Source organism: Pezoporus occidentalis, unplaced genomic scaffold (genome assembly GCF_034315485.1).
Source record: "Pezoporus occidentalis ecotype Australia unplaced genomic scaffold, CSIRO_AGI_Poc_V1 ctg4, whole genome shotgun sequence".
NCBI lineage: Eukaryota > Metazoa > Chordata > Aves > Psittaciformes > Psittacidae > Pezoporus > Pezoporus occidentalis.
In genome coordinates, this window is record NW_026915724.1 from 19760499 (window position 1) to 19785220 (window position 24722).

General features: G+C 42.4%; 1 protein-coding gene across 5 annotated transcripts in view; it reads right to left on the reverse strand.

Annotated features, from left to right (window-relative positions):
- Window positions 1-5011: 5011 nt before the first annotated feature.
- The window catches only part of DLGAP1 (DLG associated protein 1), a 406126-nt gene continuing 386415 nt past the window's right edge, over window positions 5012-24722 (reverse strand). For all 5 annotated transcript variants that reach the window (XM_062632909.1, XM_062632911.1, XM_062632910.1 and 2 more), the window contains 4 exons: window positions 22951-23369; window positions 13080-13171; window positions 11817-11969; window positions 5012-8973 (listed from right to left, as the gene is read on the reverse strand). In XM_062632909.1, coding sequence (XP_062488893.1) covers window positions 8764-8973; window positions 11817-11969; window positions 13080-13171; window positions 22951-23369 — 874 coding nt within the window. In that variant the 3' untranslated portion in view covers window positions 5012-8763. The remainder of the gene's footprint in view (window positions 8974-11816; window positions 11970-13079; window positions 13172-22950; window positions 23370-24722) is intronic.

Sequence of the window (24722 nt, forward strand, 5' to 3'; positions counted from 1 at the left end):
GTTATAATGCTGAAAGCCCAGGGCGAATATAATACACTGGCTCCTGAGGTGTGAGAGCAGTTTCATGTTGTCTATTGAAAAATCAGAGAGAGAGAGCTCTAAGGTGTAAATAATTGAACAAAGACCAGATGAGTTGAAAGCTTAACCTCTGTCCCAGGTGGGTGTAATTATTGGTGTTTCAGTGTAATTATTGGTGTTTAAGGAGATTCATTCACCCTCCTCTGGTGGGATTTCTGACTTGGCATCAGTGCAAGGTAAAGCAGAAAACATTTGGCTCCTGTAGCACAATGTCCTCTTACCGTGTGAGTGACATGCCACAGGGGAAGGTTCCCAGACAGCAGCGTCTCAGCAGACAAACCCTGGCAGTGGCGGCTACAGCTAACGCATGTGGCAGGGACACTGTGACAGTGCTCGCATCGCACTCACTTGACACTTGGGAAGGCCTTGTGCCTTTAGTGTTAAGTTCACACGTGCTAGTTGACATGAAAACACTTCCAGTCAAAAATCATTTCAGAATGTCGTTGTATTTGCTCATGCAACTGTCGACAAACAAAACCTGCCTGGATTACACTTCAGTGACAAACTCTGCATGCTTCAACAGGTTTTCTTTGTTTTGGCTTCGTTTCCTGATTTTATTCCTCACCTTCTATGAAGAAATTTTTCAGCTTAAAGAGGACATCTATGGAGGGTTGTCTGCTTCCTACCTGAGATCTCAGCATTGCCTGGGAGAAGCTGATCAATATGAATCATCGCAATGAATGCAGTACTACACACAAGTAGCTTTTTTCCCCTTTTGTGTACAAGCACAGGGCTATTAAGCAAAAGACAAGAAATGTGTGGAGTACACCACGGTTTGCTAACATATGGCTGGGTTCCCAGGTCCATGCACATTCTTGCAGACAGGCTACAGTTGTCATGATGCTATTGCCAGGAAAGATGTAAACAAAAGGAAACCTCTGGTTGCCAGTTAGGTTAGTAATACAAAAGAGTACTTCATAGAGTCTCTCAGATTGATACACGGTATCTGTTTATCAAAGATGTTATATGTAGTCATACATCTTCACTGATGTAAGTCACCGTATTTTAAGTGGTTTAAAATCACAGAAGGATTTACTATGCGGTAACTCAGGGCAGTGAGCAAGGCCATAGGATCTTCCTTCACAGCATCATGGGTTAAAATTCAGGTGTTTCAGGCATAGCTCTTCTGGGTTCACTCAGAGACTGGCAAATGGGCATGTTTCTATTGAAGATGCTAATGGTTTGTCTTTATGCCTCCACTAAACATCACAGCTGGCAATTAGCCTGGGGTGAAGTCTCCTTTCTCTCCCAACACTGCAGATACAAGTGTGTAACCTCACTAAAAATCCAACACTGGTGTTTATGCTAGATTAAAACAGTTGCTAGTGAGATGAAAACAAGACTCACTCTTTCAAACTCATGAAAGCTTACTTCATTGAAGTAACAGCCGTGAACTGACCTGGATTACTTTTGGGTCATGTTATTTGTGTCAAGTCCATGCCATGTTCCCCCAGAGCTGGCATCATTTCTGTAGCCTGTGACAGCTCTGCCCCGTGGAAGCCCCAAAGTTGCTCAGGGACTTGCATCTCCCCTGCCCTCATGTGGCCACCCAGGGGCTCCTTGAGAGCATGATTCTGCCCTGCCGCATCTGGGGCTTGCAAATAGCACGGTGGAAGTTGTGGTTGTGGTGGTGCTGGTACACTGGGAAGGGATGTTGGATATTTAATGAAACATCACTCCAAGATGGGAAGGAATTTTCCCCTTCAGCTGTTGCTGCAGATTGGGACAGCAAACGCTTTGGTCACGGATTAACTTGGTGGTATCCAGGCTCTTCTGCCAAGTCTCTCTCCTTCCTCCTGCTCTTCTCCTTCCCTAGGGCTGCTCATGGCACTCCCTGATTCGGCTCTTGGTACCAAGGCCCATGCTCTCTGTACCAAGGCCCATGCTCTCAGTTTTGGCCTGGTACCACAGCATGGTAAAGTGCATTGCAGTTGTGGTACATCACCTGTGAACTGCTTGACTGATACCAACTTTTTTCCCTTTTGTTGTCAATTATTGAGTGGAGACATGAGGAATGACACATATTTAAGTGCATCAGTTATCTCCATTTCCTTCCCTTTATACCTAAGCTAGCCATGATTTGCCAGAACTATCTAGAAATTGAAGAAGTTTCAGTAATTTTTTTTTCAGGCGGTAGGAAAGATTTCTTCCCAAGACTGACAAAGCAACTGGTGAGCAGTGAGTTATTATTACAACCACTTATTAAAAAAACCCAGAAAAAACGTGCTGTAAGATGACAAATAACATAGCCCAACTCATGCAATGCATTAACATTTCAGTGCTACATACTTTGTGGAGCATGCACAGCAAAAGCAGGGGCAATCACAGTTCTGGTTCAAGGACTGCAGCAATCCAGTCTTGAGCATATGCTTACAAAGTGATTCCAGATTGCAATTCTGAGCACCGATAGCCAGTACAATAGGGAAAAATAAGCCATACTAGTTTAAGGACATGACTTTGATAATTCTCTACTTAAGAGCCAGGGACAAGTGGTAGGCTGGGCATTCCTACTGGGGAAATAGGTTAGTTACATCAGAAGGGGTTACTTTTGCCATTCAACATCTTGGATCCCTAGTCCTGGTACCATCTGCAAACTAAGACAATTGTTTCAGCATATGTTTGTTTACACAAGTGACTTATCTTACCTTAGTAAGACATTTCATACCCATAAAACATCCACCACGCTCTGTTCTACTGCTTTTCTTTAACTCCAGGCAAGGCCTGTCCCTTTCCCCAAACCTTTTGATAGCTTTGAAACGTGGCAGAGTGTCGTCGTCAGTGCAGCTCAGGGGCTGGGCAGCGGTTGCCTTCTCTAGGGGCTCTGCAATGCTCTAGTAGTTCTCCTCTTTGAATGGAGCTGGCAAAATCCATAATTGTTTCCATTCCACTTGGCTAAAAATGAGGAAAAACCCTGCATGCCGCCACAGAGATGGTTCAGTGCAGAGTTGCTATGATGAAGGCCTCTGAACCGGGAGTCACCTGTAATAGGCGGTGGCAATGTCACAGCTCAGTTTGTTTTTTAATATATCTCTTTATTTTCTCCTTTCATGTGTTGTTTTCTTTCCCCCTGGGTGGAGCACAATTGGGAAGGTGATGACTTACCTACCATAGCTCGGTAGATCGCAATCTGGAACTGGCAGAGTGTTAACACAATGCCCCAGCAGAGCTTTTCTGTCTCTAATTTCTATGATTATGTTATTACCGGATCAGCGAAGAGAACCATGAAAAACACAATTACCAGGAAGCCCTTTTCCTTTCCTCATCCCTTTGTCTCACTGCAGATCGGGCGTGTGACTCACAGAGCTGTATTCGCCTGCGCTACTGAAAAGGGTGCTACCTGCCAATGGGACCTAAGCGTGGGAAAGCCTGACCGCTGGCTGGAAAAGCCAGTCACATCATGTTTTGTGGCTGACATGCAAAAGCGTCCTGATGAATCAAGTGATAGCAGCTACCTTCTCCTGCCACAACAGCAGCTGAGCAGCAGCGCAGAAGACAGGATGTAAAAACTTCCCCACTGTGTACAAAAGCATGGGAAAGGGAAGATGGTTGTGAATGAGCTTGCCATGGCCGGAGAGCAAGTGTTCTTAGGTCACTGGAATAGCATCAGTCTAAAGGGAAAGGGGATGAGTATGTTCCAAGTGTGGGTGCTGGTCCCAGGTGAAGCCATCCTGTACATCACAGGCTGGTGGGGTTGACCCAGCCCCATTGGTTGACACATAATGGGAAAGGAGAACTTCATGTGCTGACTGCACTCCCAATCATGAATAAACCTAAGACTACAGTGACAGATGCCAACAGCAGCAGAGCAGCCAATATTTGTATTATTAATTGCTATAAAAAATGTCAACTCAAAGTCAACGCCAAATCTCAACAGATTGACAACAAGCTATACTTGTGGGGAAGGCTCATGATTTGATCTGGAAGGGAACACTGAAAATAAATAGGGATAAAGTTTTCCTGAAGCATCCATGAAAGGCAGGACTATGAGCCATGGTTTGGATTTCTTCATTCTTCTGCCAAAGAACAGCTTGAAACGTATCTGTTATTTTATGCCCTCTGCTCCATTCTCATTACGAAAAGATACCAGCCACCTCAGAAAGGTTTTTAAATAATAAAATGTTCTTTTTTTTTTTCCTATCCCTGGTGCCTCGGTTTATCAGTGACCAATGAGAACATAAATTCCAGCAGATGAGGAGAAATCCCTTCCTCTTGGTGGTAAATAAACCTTTAAGCAGAAGTTTCCCTGCATATAAATCCCTGGCGCAAGTCCTTCTGATCTTCCTGTGCTGGGGGTTAAAGCATGGGCAGACGGTATGTGGTGCATCATTGGCATGCTATTGATATAACTATTAGGCTCTACAGATTGAATCAGAACTTGTTTAAATGCTCACATGGCCATGAGCAACATCACCCAGGTTGTATTTCTATGGTATTTAGCGACTGTCTTTATTTCACATACTATGAAAAACCCTGTCTAGAAGCAGGATTCCAAGTGAAGGAAACTATCTCTGCCAGGGATCTCTTTGCCCCCCCATGTTTCATCCATCACTGGAGATAAGCGTGAGATGAAGTGGACCAGTGAGGGGAAAAAGAAACAGGCGGAGGTTTCTTGCTGCTCCTTTTGAAATCACCAGCGTAACTCCTGTCATCTTAAGCAGGGTTTGGCCAGGCTCCGTGCAGAAGTGGCTTTGAAGATTTTTCTAAGGCTCAAGGCCTTGATCATGGCAATATTTACACCTGTGAGTAACTCTGTGCAGATGAGCACTTCCAGTGGTCACAGTGGGACGCTGCGCATGAGGCTTTGCAGGATTGGTCTTAAGCAGTAAGTGCTTGAGAGAAACATTCTGCTTGTCGTGCTTTTATCCTTGACCACATCAAATGGAACACCTTGGCAGTCCTGGAAGAGCGATTTTGCATTGAAAACCCACAGCTCTTACAAGCAGTGCATTAATTATTTTATTAATTTGCTCTTTTTACATTATGGGAAACATTCATCTATTTACATTTTTCTGTCCACACACAAACCAGATAGATAATCCTATGGAAACCCAAATCATTAAGCCATAAAACCACTCTTCTCTCTCTAAAGGCTTTCACATTTGTGTCTTTTGTTTCAAATCAAAAACATTTTTAAAATCACATTTGGGAATGCAGGTAGGTCAGTGATTTACATTCCAGTTACTTAAAATATGCATTTGACCATTTTCCTTAAAAAAACCCCAAACAAACAAAAAACCCAATAAATTCACAAAGATACAGTTTAAATTAAAGTGATAGTGCACATAAAAGCATTAAGGGAACACCAATAAATAAACTGAAATATATTACAAATAAATTATTTCTATTTACCTTTTCAAATATTAAAAATCTTTAATCCATTTCTTCATCTTTCTTTACAAAAAGATTATGAGAATTTTATGGAAACATCTGCAAAAAATATAATAAATACTTTTTTTTTTTCTTTTTAAACTTTTGAAGCAGGAGACAAAAACAACCTTTTCTAAAATTTCCCCCAAGAAAAAAACAAAAGGAGCAATAGTTTAGTCCCAAAGTGAAACAGAATATAGGCATTTTTAATATACACTGGGCAGGTTAGACTAAAAACAAATAGTTACAAATTATACTAAAACAGATGATCGAGCAAATATACTAGCATTAGAGTCAGTAAATGAGTCAAGTGGTTAACTAGTGGCATTCTAGGGGCAGAATTATTCTATTTTATACTTTCTGGTCTTGGCTCTACTGTTAATACTTTGCTAAAAAACTAAGCAAACATTATAATAACCTCTCCAGTGCCAAATGAACTAACAGGCATCCTGCTAAGAATAAATTCATCTAAATTAGATATGAAAAATATTCTATGACATACAAATACAGTAATTTGTACAGGACGAGATAGTCTTTGCTTTTCTGCATTTTTAGGTGGGAACTTGCTGGGTATAAATTTCTGCAGCCACTTGTCAACCAAAGTCTTAACTCATCTTTCATAAAACGTTCACAAAACTAAGTTAAGTCTGCAACACAGTTGTGAATGTGGACTCTCACCTGGATACTGCTTTGAATATTTCAGTACAAATGAGTTCCAAATAGTTAATACTTCCTATGACTATATATGCTCAAAAGTGGCAGTTGGCACTATTACATACTGCAAACACGGTGATGTTTCATTGCTGCTAAAAGTTAAACGCAGTGTTTCAAAACTAGCAAATACACTGCTATTCAAACACCTAGAGGGTCAAACCGTTTGAAGCTCCTGTAACACAAAGCACTCTAGGGTTACACTGGATTTCTGATTACTCTAGTTAAAAGTCATTTATATATTAAATTATTAGCCCTTATCTTGTAAACCACAGCAGTAAATATTTGTGCCCTGTTTATAAAGACATAGCTCAGATATCAATGGCTTTGAGAGGTAGCAAATTCTCTAGTGGTTTTAATATGCTCTCATGAAAATACTTGGTGCCAGAACCTATTACCTCTCTTATTTTCTTGAATAAAATTAAATTAGCACCTGGCTATGATGTTGTAGGAAAAGAAGCTGTCTGCCGTGATCTTGATGGATAGTTTTAGCAAGACCTTAAGTTTTTGATGACGATTTTGAATGCTTTTTAAGTGCAAGCTGCAGAATTACACCACCTTGCGCAGTGGGATTTTTCATGGGTCGGATCATCTGTACAAGTTTAACAGTTATGGGCACAGACAGACAGCGCTGGCACCCTGTGCCCCTCCATGGGGGCTTGTCCCTCTGCCTGTTCCCATTAGGAATGGAAAGCAGCCTGCCTTCCTCTCCCATGTAGCCCTGCCCTGGCAGCTGGGGCGAAAAGCTCACAGGGACCAGTGGAGGGGTCCAAAAAGCATCACCATGGGGCTGCACACAACACCAGGGGTCACACAGTGTTCATCTGCCCTGGGCCAGCCCTGTCATCCAAACCAGATCACAGTAATTCTGCTTTCAGTAGCACATGCCAGCTAGGCACACATATGCACGCACACACACTCACATGCACGCACACAACTTGCTTTCAGCAACATGCCTGACATAACTTTCCTAATGTTGGCACAAGAGACCCTGGTAGCGTCATGGTCAGCACTGCTCCAGAGGAGCTGGAGGACAAGCTCCTGCCTCAGCCAGGGTGACACGGGGGAACAGACATGCAGGGGCTGACCTCTCAGGCTCCTCTCCAGCCCTATTGTCTGCCAGTTACCCCCACTATTAATGAGCTACTTGGGATGCATACTTTTCGTGATTGCAAAACAATGGCAGAAGCCATTGGGAGGAAGGCTTGTTGTGAAAAAAAATAAGTTCATATTGATCCCATAACTTGTGAAAAATACTTTATTGTTCTTGTTCAAATGGGTATTTTATACTGCTAAGAGGAGCCTGAGTGAGAAATTTACTGCTAGATATGGACTGTTTGGTGATAAGCAGTCTGAACTGTAGCATACAGCTGGCTGTGGATAGAGCAAAGCAAGCCTGGTCTGGGAAAGCATCAGAGGCTCCATGTACAGCAATTCGCCTACAGGTGTCTGTGTGTGGCTGCGTGGACGTGTGAGAGCGGATGGTCCCACCGAGATTAAGACATCAACAAAACCAAACTTCTTTTTTTCTTTTTTTTTTTTTTTAACCAATATAATCCATACAATACAATACAAGAGGAATTGACAATACAGTACAATTTTAAAAATTCTTAATACTTGGACAAGAAAATCCTTCTTTTATATTATCTCTTCAACTGTCATTGCTTCTTATCTCCTTCCTTTTCACTCTTTTATTGCCTTTCAAAATAGATTATTTCCCTGGAAGATCGAATTTACAATCTTCTGCTGATTGAAATGTTTAAGTAGTGATTGATGAAATAAAAATGAGGCAGTTTGTGCAGCAGAGTGTGCAGGTATCTTTCCACAGGAACTTTTCTATCCCTCGCCATCTCACCTGCGGGATATACTTCCACTTTTTCACCTTGCAGAGCTGTGTTTTATTTTCTCCCCCACTTCCCTATGCCCACCCCAGCCCCCTCCCCATATGTGACTCCTTAAATTCAGGTGAGAAGGTGTGATTTGGAGGTTTAAAGTGCGCCATCTGCTTTAAAAAAAAACAGTAATAAAAAGAAGGGAATCCGAGTCTTAGTTCCTTTCATCTTTTGTGAGGAAGACGGCAGAGTCCGAAAGGATCACCCTGCATGACTGATATTTCCAAAGTCCCCTACAGTTTGATATTGCTGTACACTGGGTAACAGACTAGCTTTAGGTCAACTAAAGATCATGAGTAAGTTAAACGGAGCATCTACTGTACAGGTGGCAGGTGTGTGGAAGTCTGAGCGCTGTGTTTATTTGTTTGAAACAGAAACTGAAAAATAAAGACGGATCGTACTCGTTTACATGAGGCAAAGTGGCAGCATCAGTACATGTGACAAAGCATCGTGATGGCATGGGCGAACCTTCAGAAAGCAAGGGTGATTAGAGGACATCTCTCGGAGGACCGACAACTACGCCACGGCAGTGGAGTTCACTGGGAGCATCGGGGCGGCTGCATATAGAGAGAGGGGAGGGGGAGAGGAGGTGGCAGAGAGCGAGAGAGAGAGGAGGAGGTACAAATACTTTGTGGTGACCTTGAGCAGGAGCCTAGAGGGGCAGATTATACATGAGGCTTGTCTTGCCAGAGAGAGTCCTCCTGGTTGGATCCCTTCATAGCCTGGTCTGGGCTTCGGGGATGTATATCTCAATGCTTTCGGCGCTCTCGGTAGCTGAGTTCTGGCGGACCGATGCAGCGCGCTTGGCAGCCATCAGCCGTTTCCGGGCCTCTTGACGCTGCGAGCTTTCCAGAGAGCGTTCTCGTATGAGTGGCACCTGACCTTTCGATGGCTTCTTTGGCACTGGAGGAGGGACCCTTCTCTCCTGATCAAAGCAGAAGGTTAATGGCATTATACAGCTTCTCAGGGAAAGGTGGGAAAAACTAGGATATGTCAGTAGTTAGAACACACATTTTACCTAAGGTTTGTTAGCTCTTATCTGCCTTTCTGTCTTCAGTGAACTGGTTTTTGTGCTCAAGGTTTCATAAGCACAGGGCAAGGGCAAAGGGCTACTTCTCCTTGGGGCCGAGGCACCCACCGCTAACCGCTTAGTGCGGCTCCCCGGGGCAGGGGGGATCCAGGCGTCTCCTCCTGGTGCCAGGGGCTAGAAAGGAGAGCATCAGACACGGCCTCCCGCCACCAGCACAGTCGTGAGCGGCTGGGGAGCCAGCGCCACTCTCAGCAGAGGAGCTCTGGAGAGCCCCGTCTCCTGAGCCACCCTCTTCTATACGTGCATAACACACCAGGTGCTCTTGCAACACGGAGATACCGTGGCTTTGGCGTTCCCAAATGCAGATGGGAACTAGCTGCCTGCAGCTGGTGCATTGGAGTAAGTGCTGTTAAGAAACACCATATATTTATGTATTTTGTAGTGGCTTCATGACTGCTCAAAAATCCCGCACTTTGGGGCTCACTGTGCAAGCTCATAAACTCTAGCCTCCTGCTAAATAGGCATGACAAACTACAATCAGATAGAAACAGAAAAAAAAAACTGGTAGGAAAAGTTTAAGAACCATTAAGAGAACATGCATTAATCATCACGGTGGCAGCTAGCTCCAGATATGCGATCAACAAGGAGGACTTTTATGCGTATCCTGGTGCATGTACACACACACACAAAAACCCAACAAAAAACCCCCCTCAGAGAAGGATCTCTCCCCAGAAAGAAAAGTGTATTCAGGTCTGAATTTCAGGCGGCCACAAAGACTTTGTCAAGTTAATTAGATTGTCTTTTAAGTTACATCCCCTTCCAACTGTGAACATGGTCTCTGAGTGAAGGGATTTTATCGCACTACAAAGGTCCCATTCTGCCCTTTCGTTTTCTCTCATGCTGCTCACAGCTTCCATGGCTCGAAATATAAAGGTGCTTAGTTACACTTATTCATACTTTGCTTTTTTTCTCCATCCAGGGATTAATCTGTGCTGCTTAAAAAGGGACCAGTGGCAAAGGCCAAAGGCAACTGCAAATATCAATTCCACAGAAAGTGTTTTCTTCTTTATTTTTTTTTTAATCCTTTTTAAGATAGATGATCTGTTTCATTTAAAAATCATAGACAAATGCTGTTGAAACAGGAACACAATGCAACTCGTTAAAATCTTTTACCTTCCTACTGTAGGTCCCTTTCTTCAGCACTACTTAACTTCCTTTAACCCATTATAGTCTTCTTTTTGTTGGAAACTCTTTGAAGTGTTTTTTTTTCAGAAGCAAAGAAAAGGCACGTTGTTTTTTTTTTAAGGAAAGCTCTCATTTCTCACTGCAATTGCAAACACTTGTCCTACCCGCTTTACTGTAAAAGCTAATGAAAGACCAGATACCAGCGTTTCTGTGCATGCATGTCTGACGGTTTTAACTTCCTTTTTTTGATAGAAACTGGAAAAAAAAAAAGAAGATAAGAAAATGACTTGCCTTCAGTACCTTGGGCTAGGAAAACACATTCCCATTCATTCCCCTACAAAACACACTAGGTGTGCACAAGTGGTGTGAGCATGGCACTCCTAAGTCAGGAATGAGTATTTAGTCTTGATTGGAGGAGGAGGGAGAGTGCTACCAGCACTGCCTTTGCAAGCTTCCTGCTGCAAGATTAATGGGGTTTGATATTATTACGGTTATTTGTCCAAAAGAAAACACCACTTTGGTCATCAGCAGCCATCTGATCATCAGTTGGGGCAGCCCGGACTCCTGTCTGAGCCACTGTACCTGTACGTCATGTTCCCCCTCCTTCTGGTGACCCTACGTGTCAGCTGTGTTCACTCCTACCAGAGCAGCCATGGTAGAAATTCAGCCATCAAATTACATACCTATAGGAGCGCGACATTAGACTGATGATTCCTCTAGGAATGGGTCTGGCTTTTAAGGATTTTTTTGAAACATTTGTGTATTTTGGCTCACCCAAGTGCTGTTTGTCTTGATACAGATAGTGAGAGGAAAAATAAGGCAATGGTGCCAAATGAGAATGGAAAGTGAAATGTGGCTCACAGTTGGAGATGGTAGTTTTTCATGGTGACAGAAGACAACTACATTTAAAAAAAATAAAAGAAGACCAAAACTCCAGATGATTTTTGTGCTACTTTGGGTAAACAACGCTACCAGCAAAGTGAACCTGTTTATGAAATCACCCATTAAAAAAACCAAAAACCAAACCAAAATAAATTAAAAAATGAAACAAATGGACAAAAAAAAAAAAAGTAGTTCTTCCATGTGACATTTTGGAAGGCATATTTTTGATATTGCTTTGTTTGCAATCTGGTTACCAAAGTCAGTGATGGTTACAGTGCTTTCCTATTTTTTCAGTAACACAACCTAGAACTCTTGCTATATGCAATAATATGGACCGTAAATGTGATTTATTTAATTTTAAGAATCAATATATAAGGCAGTTCCTTCCAACGATTGATCGTCTAATATGATTAAATGTAAAGCTTAACAAAGTACCACATTCCCATTATCCGATTCACAAAGACAGATTTGGTTTAAAAATATGCCTGAAACATATTACAGATAATATCCCAGATGATTATTATGTAAACATTGTTAATACAATGAAATTAATTTGATATGAGCTTCATTTAACATTTTAAACGTCAACGCTGTAACACAGAGGCCTATTTAATCTGTCCAGTATTTGTGCAGGGTTTTAAATGAAGCATACAAAATCTACAGTGTTCTACCTTCTTGTCATGAGGATCCATCTGTTTCCAATTATTGGCCTTTAACTGATGAAGTTCATCAAATTTCATACTAATATTTTCTATGGACAACTGCAGCATATCCCAAAACCCTGCTAAATCCTGGGAGGTCGGCCGTGGATGTGCATTAGGATTCTGTGCAATAGAAGAAAGAAAAACACATTGGCTTTAGTACGCCTTAATGTAAAGCATTTGTGTGAATGATTAGGAATCTTGCTAGCAAAGCAGTTTCAGCAGATCCAAGCAATTGGTGAGACACAGGGAGAGAACCAAAATGGAGCACTACTTACTGGCAGGGGTTTTTCAAGGGGTCTGGCTGGGTGTTAAGCTGCTGTGCCCCCACAAATCCCCACTCACTGAAGGCAGTGGTTAGCCCCTGTGGACCATGGGGAAAGGGCACGTGGCAGGTCCCCTGTGGCAGGATCTGCCTAGGGATGTTCCTGGGCACAACTGGTTATATCCTAACCCCAGTGAAATGAATCACCAGCCTCATCTTCACTTTCGTGAGGGAGGGTTCCCTGCCATGTTCACACTTGCAAAAAAGACTGATACCTGTGCATATATTCATTTGCTGCATGTGCAAATAGTGATATATCAATGCGTGAATGTCCTTTCTATATTCTGATAACCTAAGGTTTAACCAAGAATAACCTCTGCAGGGTGAAAAGCTCGCAAGAGAACATGCAGAAGAATAGTGCTTTGGATACAAAGTGTAAAATGTATTTTTATTTACCAACAGGAACATCATTCTTTGCCCTTTTAACCCTCTGGAAAATTATTTCTCTCTTTTTTCACTTATTAGGGTTGTGGAACATGAAGCACCAGTTTTCAGTGGTTGACTTTCTTGTATTTCTATCTTGTTTAGTACAGATTACATAGGAAAGCCCCACTCATGAGACTTCTGGTCCACCTTGAAAGACTTTAAGTTGTTTTACCCAAACATCTCTGTGCCCATGCAAACTGAACTCAGAGAGCAAGGGACAGGTTCTTGCTCTTCTGAAGTCAGTAGCAGAGACTCAGTGTTATTTCACCCAAAGCTTTTTGCTTGTTGCTATCTTACGGCTCTAAAGCCGTTGTGAAGCTCATGCTGACACTGCTAAGTTTCACAGAGATACTCCCAAATTCATATAAAGGCCTTTACAAGAAAAAATACCATATTAATCAGAAAATCTGTCTAGTCTAGGCATTATTGTTTACAGGGTTAGTAAAAGGCACACAACAGTGTCTAGCAGAAAACTTACATACCAGGTTTTCTTCGCAAAGTTCTCTGAACTGGTAAAATTTCTGGGCCATGAGAAGCTGGGCACTGCCCACTGCAGTTCGAATTTTCCCTAGAACTGAGAGGAGAAGAAATGTAAGTCACGACGCTTTCTGTGTGGCAGGCAACTGAAAGCCTATAAAAAGAGAGGAGAAAGCTGCACAGTAGTCATCTCTGGCTTTCAAAAAGTATGTTATCTCTTATTCATGGATTAGAAAGAAGCTGATAAATCTAAGGCCAAATCTGCAGCAGGCAAAAATACTAATCTGCTGCTGCATCTTACTCATTCCTCCCATGAGACCAGCTATAACCAGCAAAGAGCACTTCCATGGCAGTATAAATGTGGCTAACTAAAAGCTTTTGGAACCTGCATAGAAAGCTCACCAGGAGTGACACCTCTCATCATCACTGTGACCCAGGCTCAGGCTTTGAATGCAAGCCAGCTCCCTGCACAAGGACACATAGCTTTCAATCCCCGTGATGCCTTCTACGCTGCGTCTACCAGCATTTCTGCCACCTTGCTTAGCAACTCAGAGCCTTGTTTTCAGGTTTAGCTGAGTGTTGTTCAATCAGAACCCCAGAAAGGGAATGGTGATTTTAATGCACGCCAATGAATCTCAGTTGCACCCTCTGAGTATTTTCCAGTGAGCATAATCTTGAGGCGGCTTCTGCCTTTGAATGCAGGTACTGAGGCATAGTTCAGGGAGCAGTCACATCCTGGCCTCTCGTCCTTGCTGGTGACCTGGAAGGAGATGTCAAAGAGTCCTAGCCCAGCTCCAGTGCTGTTTGGGGACTCCTTTGTACAGACAGCTGGGTACTTATGGTGTCTTTGGACTGACTGCATGCTGTGAAGGGCTGCAGTGAACCAGAAGACAGCCCATAGTGAATGCCTCTGAATAAAACAGGAGCTCATACTGTTTTGATTGCATTCAACCTCACTGAAATGGTGGGGTTTTACTGCTGCAAGGGGTAGTTGGGAACACACTACTAAAAACAAGTGGCAAAACTGGTGCATTCAGAGACCTGCATTTCCCTAGAGCTTTTGCTGAGTTCTGGTCCAGGGGGAGTATGTGTGTGTGTAAATTTGTGTGTATATATGATAAAAGAAGCAAGCAAAGCAGAAACAGAGCAGAAAGACAGACAACTGGTATTAGGACAGAGAATCTAAAGAAGAGAGTGTGATTTTGGGGTCTGCTGGTTGAAAGAAAATTGATGCTATGAGCAAGAAAGCAGCTACCAGTTTGTCTGAGACTTTCAATACTCAGGAAAAAAAACCCAACAACTCTGCTATATGCACAGTCTTTAAATAAAGAGGTTAGCACTGTGGATGTATCTGGCTCAAGCATTAATTTTCCCTTTTGGCTGAAACAACTTATTATCCCCCAATTCTCTTGTTAAATATTGACTTAAAAACTAATTTAAATTAGTTAAAAAATTTTAACACTTCATTAATGAAAAACATTAATGGCAGCCACTGTGCCACAATTTTCACTAGCACTTCTATTCATGGGTATTTGCATTGTTCTAGCCCTCAAATAAACACAGCAACTTTTCCATGACAAATTCACACTCTGGATACATAAGGCAGGCGAGGCAGAAGCAGGAAAACCAAAGAGATGAAGTGGCCTGCTCACCTGAAGGTGAGTGAATTGTTGGCAGAGCCTAGAAGAGATACTAGTCCTAAGCTGCCATGCTCTGTACCATCCCCTGGGCAGTCGCTTTTTGTGTAAAACCTAACACAACAGTAGCAGAGCTCCACTGGGAAAATACTGCTAAGTATTTTGACTTACCGCAATGAAAAATCAATAAACAGATAAATAAAGAAATAAATACAACTTTGCTGTAGCCCCTTCTGACAACTTTTTTAGGGCCTCAGGGTCCTGTGATAGGCTACAGTGCATATCCATGGCTTGTGCCCTGAATGTCACCACGCATTCTCCCAGGGATTCACTTGCGTAGCCACACGGTAACAAATATGATGAAGTCTCTGTTCTGCTCCTTCAAGGCATATAGCTTTTCCTTCAGCAGCCTTCAAGCTTGCTTGTTAAGGCTGCTGAAGAAAAAGTGGGATGCAGAGTTCATTTATACTTCAGACATAGAAAGGGGAAATGGAAGGGAGTCTTTAACATTTTCTTTCCAGAAACTATAGGAGAGAGCTCTGTGAACACACACAGAGCCCAGACTTTCATTTTGTTCCCAGAACTCAGCTCAGCACTGCCAGGAAATAGCCATGAGCTGGAAGATTCACTAAGCAGAATATTTTCAGCATATTGCGCAGGGAGTTTTGCACACAACTCTCATTATTGTTAGCAAGGCTTGCGTGTCTAATTCTATGCGCACAGTGCTGAAAATGGACCCCTTGGTGTGTCTAGTCATTTATGCAACCCAATATGCAAACCACTCAACTGAAAGGACTTTTCAATAGTGGGAGGAGCTACTCCAGGAGCTTTCATGTGGTTCCCATTGTTATGAAAACTCTTCCCACTGAGTGTATTTCGGAACAGCTGCCTCATCTGGAGCTCGGCCACTCTGACGCTTACCAAGATTTGAGGAGGAAAGAAAAAACAGTCTCTCAACTTCTTGGGACAGAAAACCAAGATGAGGAGAGCTCTTCCTGGAAACCTGCACCACCCAAGCTGGAAATCACATCCCAAGCACGAAGAAATGTAAATACACCTTGTTGGTGATGGATGGGAATGTGCCCCTTTCTTTGAGGGAAGAAGAGCTTAAAATTCAGAGATCTCAGCAGAGGGAAAAGGAAGTCCTTGTCCTTGGCTGCCTAGTGACTGGCTATTTGCCTAAAAACCATCATCCCAGCTGACTGTGGGATGCATGCTGATGCTGTTCTCTATTGTTGCCACTTCTGCTGTAGTTGTGGCTGTATCTAGTCAAGTGTCACTGATTCCTTGCCCCTCAAAAGCAAGTGGTCTGTTAATGTGGAACCCGTCAACAGCCAACTCTGTCACGGAAGTTAGGGAAAAAAAAAAAGACAAAGCATGCAAAAGTCTGAAAGGAATCTCTCCAGAAGGCACAAAGCCTTATCAATAGCCTAAGTTTTGCTTACAAACGCACATTGCTTTGGTGTTTCAAGGCAGAGTGCTCATTTTGCTTACTCAGTCAAAACCTTGGATGTCAAAGAGAAAGGCCAAGGTATAGTAAAAAAACCTAAAAGTGAAAATAGACTGATAGTTTCTTAGGTGAAAAGCCTGCAATGTTTGAAGTACCAAGAAAATAAATGGAATTGCAGAGATTATAGCCAAAACACATCAGAAAAGAATCAGGAGAAAAAACATATAAACATTCAAATTGATGTGTTCAGTTAATAGGATGCAAACAGAATGTATAAAACCAAGCAACAACAAAAAATACTGACCCATCAAGATACAATCATAATGGATTTAAACACCTATATAATGTTATTCATGCCTGCTTTCTATTCCATACAGGGTTATACAGCACACTCAGCACTGTTGGATCTGAATGCCTTCCAGTAATGCATTAAGCAACATTATTAACATCCATCATATGCTTTGCTGTCACCCCTTCCCCAGGGAGAGAAGTGTGTGTACTGCAGTGTTTTGTTTTGATAGTCTGAATTTTTCCTTACCCCCTCCTTGCTTTGACCTCTGTTCCTTGCATATCCAGTTTTCTCCTGTGATGACTTTTAAGAAATAGACATGCCTATTCTGGAAAAAACTGGTTTCATATAGATAGCTTGATATAATTCAGCTACTGTGGAGTGCCTCTTCACTATTACTGCTCTTCACCAGGGAACACAGAATGTTATTCCAAGGTAGACACATACCAGTGGATTTTCTTGCGTGCCCATCTCCGCAGCCCATTCTCCTTTTAAAATGTTCTTAAATACAGACTTAAATTAGCGCTGTTCAAGCAGTACGTTCTTGCTTCTTGTGGTTCTAAGAACTGCATGGGACCTACTTTGGGATTGTAAAGCTCTGTGTATCTCCCCCCTCCATGTCTTCATGGGAAAAGAAATGAAAAAAAAACCAACAAAAAACCCAAACCAAAAAAGGAATTGCAAACACAAGGAAAAAATGGTGATACTGTCATCTTGGAAAGAGACTGTGTGTGACAAGGATATCAAAATACAAGAAAACAAGAATAAAAATCACATAGAAGCCATGGAAGTTTTGAGAAGCAGCAGCATTACTTGGCCCTAAACACCAACCAATCTCTTTGCATTTCAACCTTGACAGGCTCCAGGGTCTAACAAGTGAGGAAGAAGGCACTTAAGGACTGTGACTATCAAATGCCCTTAATGTATGTACAGCTGATTGGTAGCTGGGCCCAAGCTGGGGAACAGAAAAACAGCGACTTGCTCGTTGCCCCAGGAGCAAGTGGTAGGAACAATAGCCGAAATTACAGGGACACAGCCTGACATTTGCTTTGCAGATGTTGGCTAGGCACAATGCATATGAAGCAATCCTGCCATAGAGCTGTCACAATCCATTTCCAAGCCAGGATGGACCAGCATTTTAGCCTATTCATGTTGACAGACCTACATTTAAATAACGCCAAACATGACAAAAGCCAGGAAATTCAAAGTTAAAACTACTGCTCAGGTCTTAAGCTGGACTATTAAGGAAAAAAACAGTCAAATGGAGCAAAGTATGAAGAAGCAGTCCTTGCTTTGAGTAATATATATACTCACAGGAGTGATCTCATTGAAATTAATAGGGCTGTCTGCATGAGTAAATGCTGTTCACTGGGAGTAAAGCAGTTTCCATGTGTTCTCTGACTTACTTGGCATTTATTACCACACTTCATGTTTTTTTTTCCCTAACTAGATTGTTTCCTTGCTTGTGGATTTCTCTTTTTTCCCTTGCTAGCCTTTGGACACTGGCAGGGCTTCCAGCCAGGAGCTGACTTTCCTCGGAGAAACCCTTGTGTACGGAGAAGTCCCTTCTGGGGAGAAAAGAAAACCAGACCAAGAAAAGGATGCCTCGGGCATACGGCCAGAGGAACGTAGCCAGGGGGATTCCAGCAGGACTCTGGCCACATGTCAGTCTGGTGACTGTCCCTTTGCAGGTCTGCATCAGCCCGCTGCAGGATGAGGCTGCCGCACTCCTCCAAGCGGCAGGGACCACGAAGCTTGGGGGAGCCCTGCAGAGGACTGGCAAATGGTTTTCCTTGCTTGTGGCTGAGAGAGGTCTCATGGGTCCGCTTTTCTTTTGCCATGCACAACTATTACAAAAAATTACATCTTTTCCTTAACTTCATTCTTTTTTTGTTTAGCTTTCACTCTTTAAGTTTCCTTTTGAAACAATTAAAACACACTAAACCAGCACAAAGTGTGCAAGTATTGCATAATTTGCCAGACCTGGCTGAATTTGCAGAGACTCTGGTCCTGAGCAGTGAGGTTATTGCACATTTGAGGTCAACCTTTGCTCACAGACTAGCCCAGAGGAGTGTAGTATACACACAAGACAGTTATAATGACATGTCTTGTCATAACCGTGGTTTTCTATTTTAGTTTTTACTTGATTGGCCTGACTTATCTTGCCACTAAACCTACATTACACCTGGGAAATAAAGTGATTAGAGGCTGCTCACTAACATCAATGTGCTGGCAGCCAGGCCTGTTGCTGCTAATACTGTGTGTAAATGGTTAATCCAGAGTCCTGAGCCAAAAGTCACCACCAGTCACGAGGCTCTGACTATATGAAATTTTGCAAGTTTGAGGCAAGAGGTAAGAGAAAACAAAAGAAGGTAAACAACTGATTGCACTTGAGGCCTGATCCAAAGTGTCAATCATTTGTCACAAGGGATTCAGCCTCATATATCTAAGATTTTTTTTTAATATATATAAATATATAAATACATAAATATTCTTAGATATATGTTCTTAGATATATATTCATATATCTAAGAATATTTATGAGAGCCCTACAGTTTGTAGCCAATGTCCCGGTAACAGCAAAATACATGGAAACGATTTCAATTATCCTACCTTAAAGTGTGAGTGGTGTTCACCTGCCTGTTACACACTCCACAGTTCTATCCAAAAATGATTTCAGATAAAATCAGAATATACTATACAATACATAATTCATGGCTGAAGGGGAGCCCCATTTCTCTATATATTGGCATTTCATCGTGCAGCCACTGAACCACAGCTTGTTTTTATACACAGCAGCAGACTCCATTTCCCAGCTAGAAACATTCAATCCCATCTGGTAGATTCATTCCCAGCTAGATAATACCCAACGTATCTCTGTAACATACAAGCTACTGTCAAACAGCAGCGAGCCGTCTCCCCGAGACAGCTGTTTCGCACAAGGACGGCATTGTCTGGAGGAAGCATGGATCATTTTTCGCGGAGCGCTGGGGGGACGAGCCCTCTGTCAGCTGCCATGGCATCGAGAAAACCTCGCTCATCACACGTCCTCGTTATTTTGTTATCTGGCCAAACACATGCTGGGGATGTCAGGTTGAAAACAAAGGATGTGTTCCCTGCTCTGGTTGTATTTCGTTAGGAAAACCAAAGAGAACACACCTCGTCTATGCTTTTCCTCCTTCTCTTTGAAGTTTATAAACATACTAAAACAGACATATTTGGGGGCAGGATTTGTAACAGCCAAGCTTTTGTTTTGGGCACTGCTGAGTGGGCAGAGCAGCTCTGGCCATATGCTTTTCCTTGGCACCAGGTAGAGTGGGGCACGCTGAGCAGCAGCAGAAAGCTCCCGTGCAGCTTCTGCGGGAGGCAGCTGCCACGTGCTGGAGCGGCCGGTGGCATCATACCAAAATCAGTATTTCACTGCTGACCACAAAATCCGGGTGACCCCTTTCCCCTTCCCATTGCCAGTGATCACAAAAAATGCCAGTCAGAAAAATGAAGAGGAGGAATAACCCAAAGGACACATGCCGTGTGTGCTGTAAGAAGGCATTTGGAATAGACTGCTGAACCACTCATTTATCTTCCCCATAACTGACTTCTCTCACCAACTGCTCAAAAGAAGGGCCCTTTAAAACTATCCTATCTCAAAGACACCAAGACACTGACAGAAAATTCTATACGCTTTCTGCATGTATCAGCCTTGTAAAAATTCACTTCATGTTTTTTCCCAAAGTGAACAACTACTTTGGTGTACAAATAAAATATTTGCTCATAGAATATCAGCTCATAGAATCGTAGACTCTCAGAATGGTTTAGTTCCAACCCCCTGCCACAGACAGGGACACCTTCCACTAGACCAGGTTGCTCAAAGCCCCATTCAACCTGGCATTGAACACTGCCAGGGATGGGGCAGACACAACTTCTCTGGGCAGCCTCTCCCAGGATCTCACCACCCTCATCATAGAAAATGTCTTCCTTTGTCCAGTTGTTGTGGAAAAAAGAAAGCAAGTGGGCTTTGTTGATTGGACTTACATATGTTGCATGCTTCCTATTATTTGTTACGTGTTCACACTTGTTTTTCAGACTAAAATCTCTTACTTCATGAAGCTTATTTCTTGCATACTAACAAGAGAAAGCATTTGTATTCTGGTACATGTTCAAAGAGATTTTTGAATGTACTGATGTAAATTAAAAATGAGGTTCAAATATTCTAAAACTTGGGGAGTCTGTATTTGCTTTGAGGGCCTATCCTTCTGTATTATTGCCTCAGAAGAAACTGTTAGCCTGTTATATAACAGAACTTCTGTAGTAATAGAAAACCTTAATATACCTTGATGTTCTCTCGTACTTTCCATTAGATGTCAATTTCCAGTTGCTTACAATAGTATCTATCTAGATCAAACTTCTCTATGGTTATGTCTTTCATTAGGTTGAATGGAAAGTTCCAGGAGAAACAGCTTATGCATTTTTAAGAATTTAAAAAAATATCATTTTTGCCAGTGTTATTTCTTTTTCTTCCATAAATCAAAACCTTCACATCAGAGCGATGCACCTGAACAGTGAGAAAGCCAGGCAAAAATGCCAGGGAGCCTGCATAGGCAAATAAGGAGCTCCTGGACAAATTCAAACACAAAAAGGAAGCCTACAGAGGGTAGAAGTAAGAAGAGGTAGCCCGGGAGGAATACAGAGAAATTGTCAGAACAGCCAGATTAGGAAAACTAAAGCCCTGGGAGAATTAAATCCAGCCAGGGTTGTCAAGGGAAACAGGAAAAGTTTTTGTAGATACACTGGTGACAAAAGGAAGACAGGAAAATGTGGACCCTTCTCTGGAAGGAAATGGGAGACCTGATTACCTGGGATATGGAGAAGGCTGAGGTATTCAATGACTTTTTTGATTTGGTCTTCACCAGCAAGTGCTCTAGCCACACTGCCAAAGGCACAGAAGGCAAAGGCAGGGACTGGGAGAATGAAGAACTGCCTTCTGTAGAGGGTAAGAGTTGAGAACATCTAAGGAACCTGAAGGTCACAAGTCCATGGGGCCTGAAGAGATACATCCATGGGTCCTGAGGGAAGGGGGGAAATGAAGTGGCTAAGCCACTATCTATCATATTTGAGAAGCTGTGGCAGTCTGGTGAAGTTACCACTGACTGACCGCCATTTAGGAGTGTGACCAGCAGGTCAAAGGAGGTGATCCTGCCCCTCTCCTCTGCTCTCATGAGACCTCACCTGGAGTATTGTGTGCAGTTCTGGTGTCCTCAACATAAAAAGGACATGGAACTGTTGGAACAACTCCAGAGGAGGGCCACGAGGATGATCAGGTCACATCCCATATGAAGACAGGCTGAGGAAGTTGGGGCTGTTCAGCCTAGAGAAGAGAAGGCTGTGTGGAGACCTCAGAGCAGCCTTCCAGTATCTGAAGGGGGCCTATAGGGATGCTGGAGAGGGACTCTTCATTAGGGACTGTAGTGATAGGACAAGGGATAACGGGTTAAAACTTAAACAGAGGAAGTTTAGATTGGATATAAGGAGGATATTCTTTCCTGTTAGGGTGGTGAGGCACTGGAATGGGTTGCCCAGGGAAGCTGTGAATGCTCCATCCCTGGCAGTGCTCAAGACCAGGTTGGATGAGGCCTTGGGAGATATGATTTAGCGTAAGGTGTCCCTGCCCATGGCAGGGGGGTTGGAACTAGATGATCTTAAGGTCCTTTCCAACCCTAATTATTCTATGATTTTGTTTTTAAAAAGAAGAAAAAAGCATGACCTGGGGAACTAAATTCTGGACAGGGAGGCATGTGTTTAGATTTTCTTCCCTAATTAGATTGAATGAATAAGACCAAACCCTTCTTCCTAATGAAGCCTTGCTATACATTTCCATTACCTTACAGGTGGGGTAATAATTCTGGCAGTGGTGACAGCTGAGATGTAGTTTTCATGTGTGTGGTTTTTATCACAGAATATGGAGAGCTTCTTTTACCAGGAAGATCAAAGAGGAATGAGAACTGCAAGGGAGATGATGGGAGGCTGGACAGAGTAAGAGAGGGCGAACAACTTGGAAGCACCACTGAAATCTCTTTCAGCTGGGAGAAGCATCTGAATACCCTGCTGCCAATCTCCATCTAAGAAGGCAACTAAAATATGAATTTAATGAAAAGGAACTAGTGTCTGTTCAATTATATTCTGAGGTAATGAGAAGAGATTTCAAATGAAAGAGTTAAGAAACATTAATACTACAAGATCCCTAACCATGCTCTCCTAATTAGCTGCTGAACTATGCAATCCCAAAAGCTAATACCTCTGCAGCTTCATAAGTGCCGAACATTTGCATTCCCTGTCAACTTTAATGAGGATTATTATATACATACATATAGTCCTTTTGAGAATCACTTCCATAGCTTCATTAGCCAAATAAGAAAGGGCATGATACAGAATTCACTGGAGTAAATTTGACCTATATTAAATACTTCTTTGTAGTTGCAATATTATTGTACTTAGTTACTTACTGTCTTCAGGTAAGTTGTTTTCCCGTTCTTCTCTCTCCATCTGTTGGCACCAGCCCTCCATACGATCTCTCTCTGCCTGTAGTAGCTTCAGAAACCAGTGGCCATCTCGTGGGCACACTGACCTTTGAACAGCTTCCAGGTGATCTTCAGTAATAGAGTCAATCCAGGGGTCAGGAGGAGGTAAAATTGATGGATCAAAATCTGTATCAAAGTCATCATCCACTGCACATGCATGGTAATGGTTTCCTGACCCTTGTATGCTAACGGTGGAGGTGCTTGCATCTCGGGAAAATTGTCTTGATATTTGTCCAGAACACGTATTGTCCTCTTGAGGGTCGATTATTTCAAAGTTCTCATGGAAATCCAGGTCTGCTTGCACAGCTGTTGTTACACTATTAGATCGTGTAAACCTGCGAAAGCTTTGGAGACCACAAACATAAAATGTTTAGAAAGCTTTTTCTAGGTAACTCGGTAAGAAAAGACTTTCTGAGATTCTGCCACTCCTCCTAAGGCTGGCAGTCATACTGGGGTGCTTTTTCTTGAAATATCAGCATAAACTTCTTTTCTCATTGCAAGCCAGCAAACAAGCCTCTCTTTTTTTCCATGCAGGCTTACTGTTTATTGAAGGAAGTACCCTTAATTATTGTGTGGCTTAACAAAACCAGAGGCTAGCCCAAGAGACAGCTAATGGTGTCAGTAGCTCAGTATTTTAGGTTAATGATTGATGAAGTTAAAGGGGCCTAATTTTAAGAAGTGGCTTATCTTTCAACTTGTAAAACTTACACCCCTTTGAAGTTACACACTCAAACTCACAAGCCACATTCAAAAATCATACATGTGAGACTGATAAGATAGTAATACCAATGAGTCCACTATCTACATAATGCTATACATTCCATTTATAAAGAAGTATTTTTAACCCAGGTAAGTATTTTGTGTTGCTTCTTCATAATTGCTTTTCATAATTACATACCTGCTAATACCACTGCCATCTCTCACAGTTTCAGTGCTCATTCCCAGTGTTCAGGCATTTTGTTTTTCACATTCAATCTTGTTTCAAAGCAGTATTCTTTTTTACACCAAAGATATCATTCTCAGTCACTGCCTTCGTTACCGTCATTGGGATGGCTGCCACCCTGAGGGTAGCTTCCTTTCACCTTGCATAGTTTCCCTATGTTAGATCCTCTGAAAGCAGAGAATAAACCTCAAGGGTAAGGGCAAAAGCAGGGGAGAGAGGTGGTTTGGGGATTTGGGTCTGAGTGGGTTTTCTTTATGTAAATACACTCCAAATTCTGCAGTCCAAGGCATCTGAGGTGAAGAGGCTGATGGGGAAGGAGCAGAGGGAAGCGTATGGAGTTAAGACACATCTCATGCTGTTGCAGCAGGTGGTAGTGAGTAAGTACAACAAGCAGTAAATTGTGGAGGGAATGAGTGGAAAATATGCAGACAAATAATCACAGAGTCGAGGTAACTGTAGAAACTGATTCATTGAGGAACACAGGAAAACAAGCAAAACAGACATCTGTCTTCCCTCATGATGATAGAGAAGATAGAATTGTAAAGCAGTTAACATAGATGTTACTTACATTAGTAATATTTAGGGTTCAAAATTAACATAGTTTTCAACTGAACAGGGACAGATTCCCACTCCTTCTTAGTAATCCAGGATGCCTGTGCACTCATGCAGTAGGTAGTTCCCTACCTCACATTTACTCTTGAAACCAGTAATAAGACCTATTTCCCTCTGATATTTTGGCTGTTTTGCCTTTACC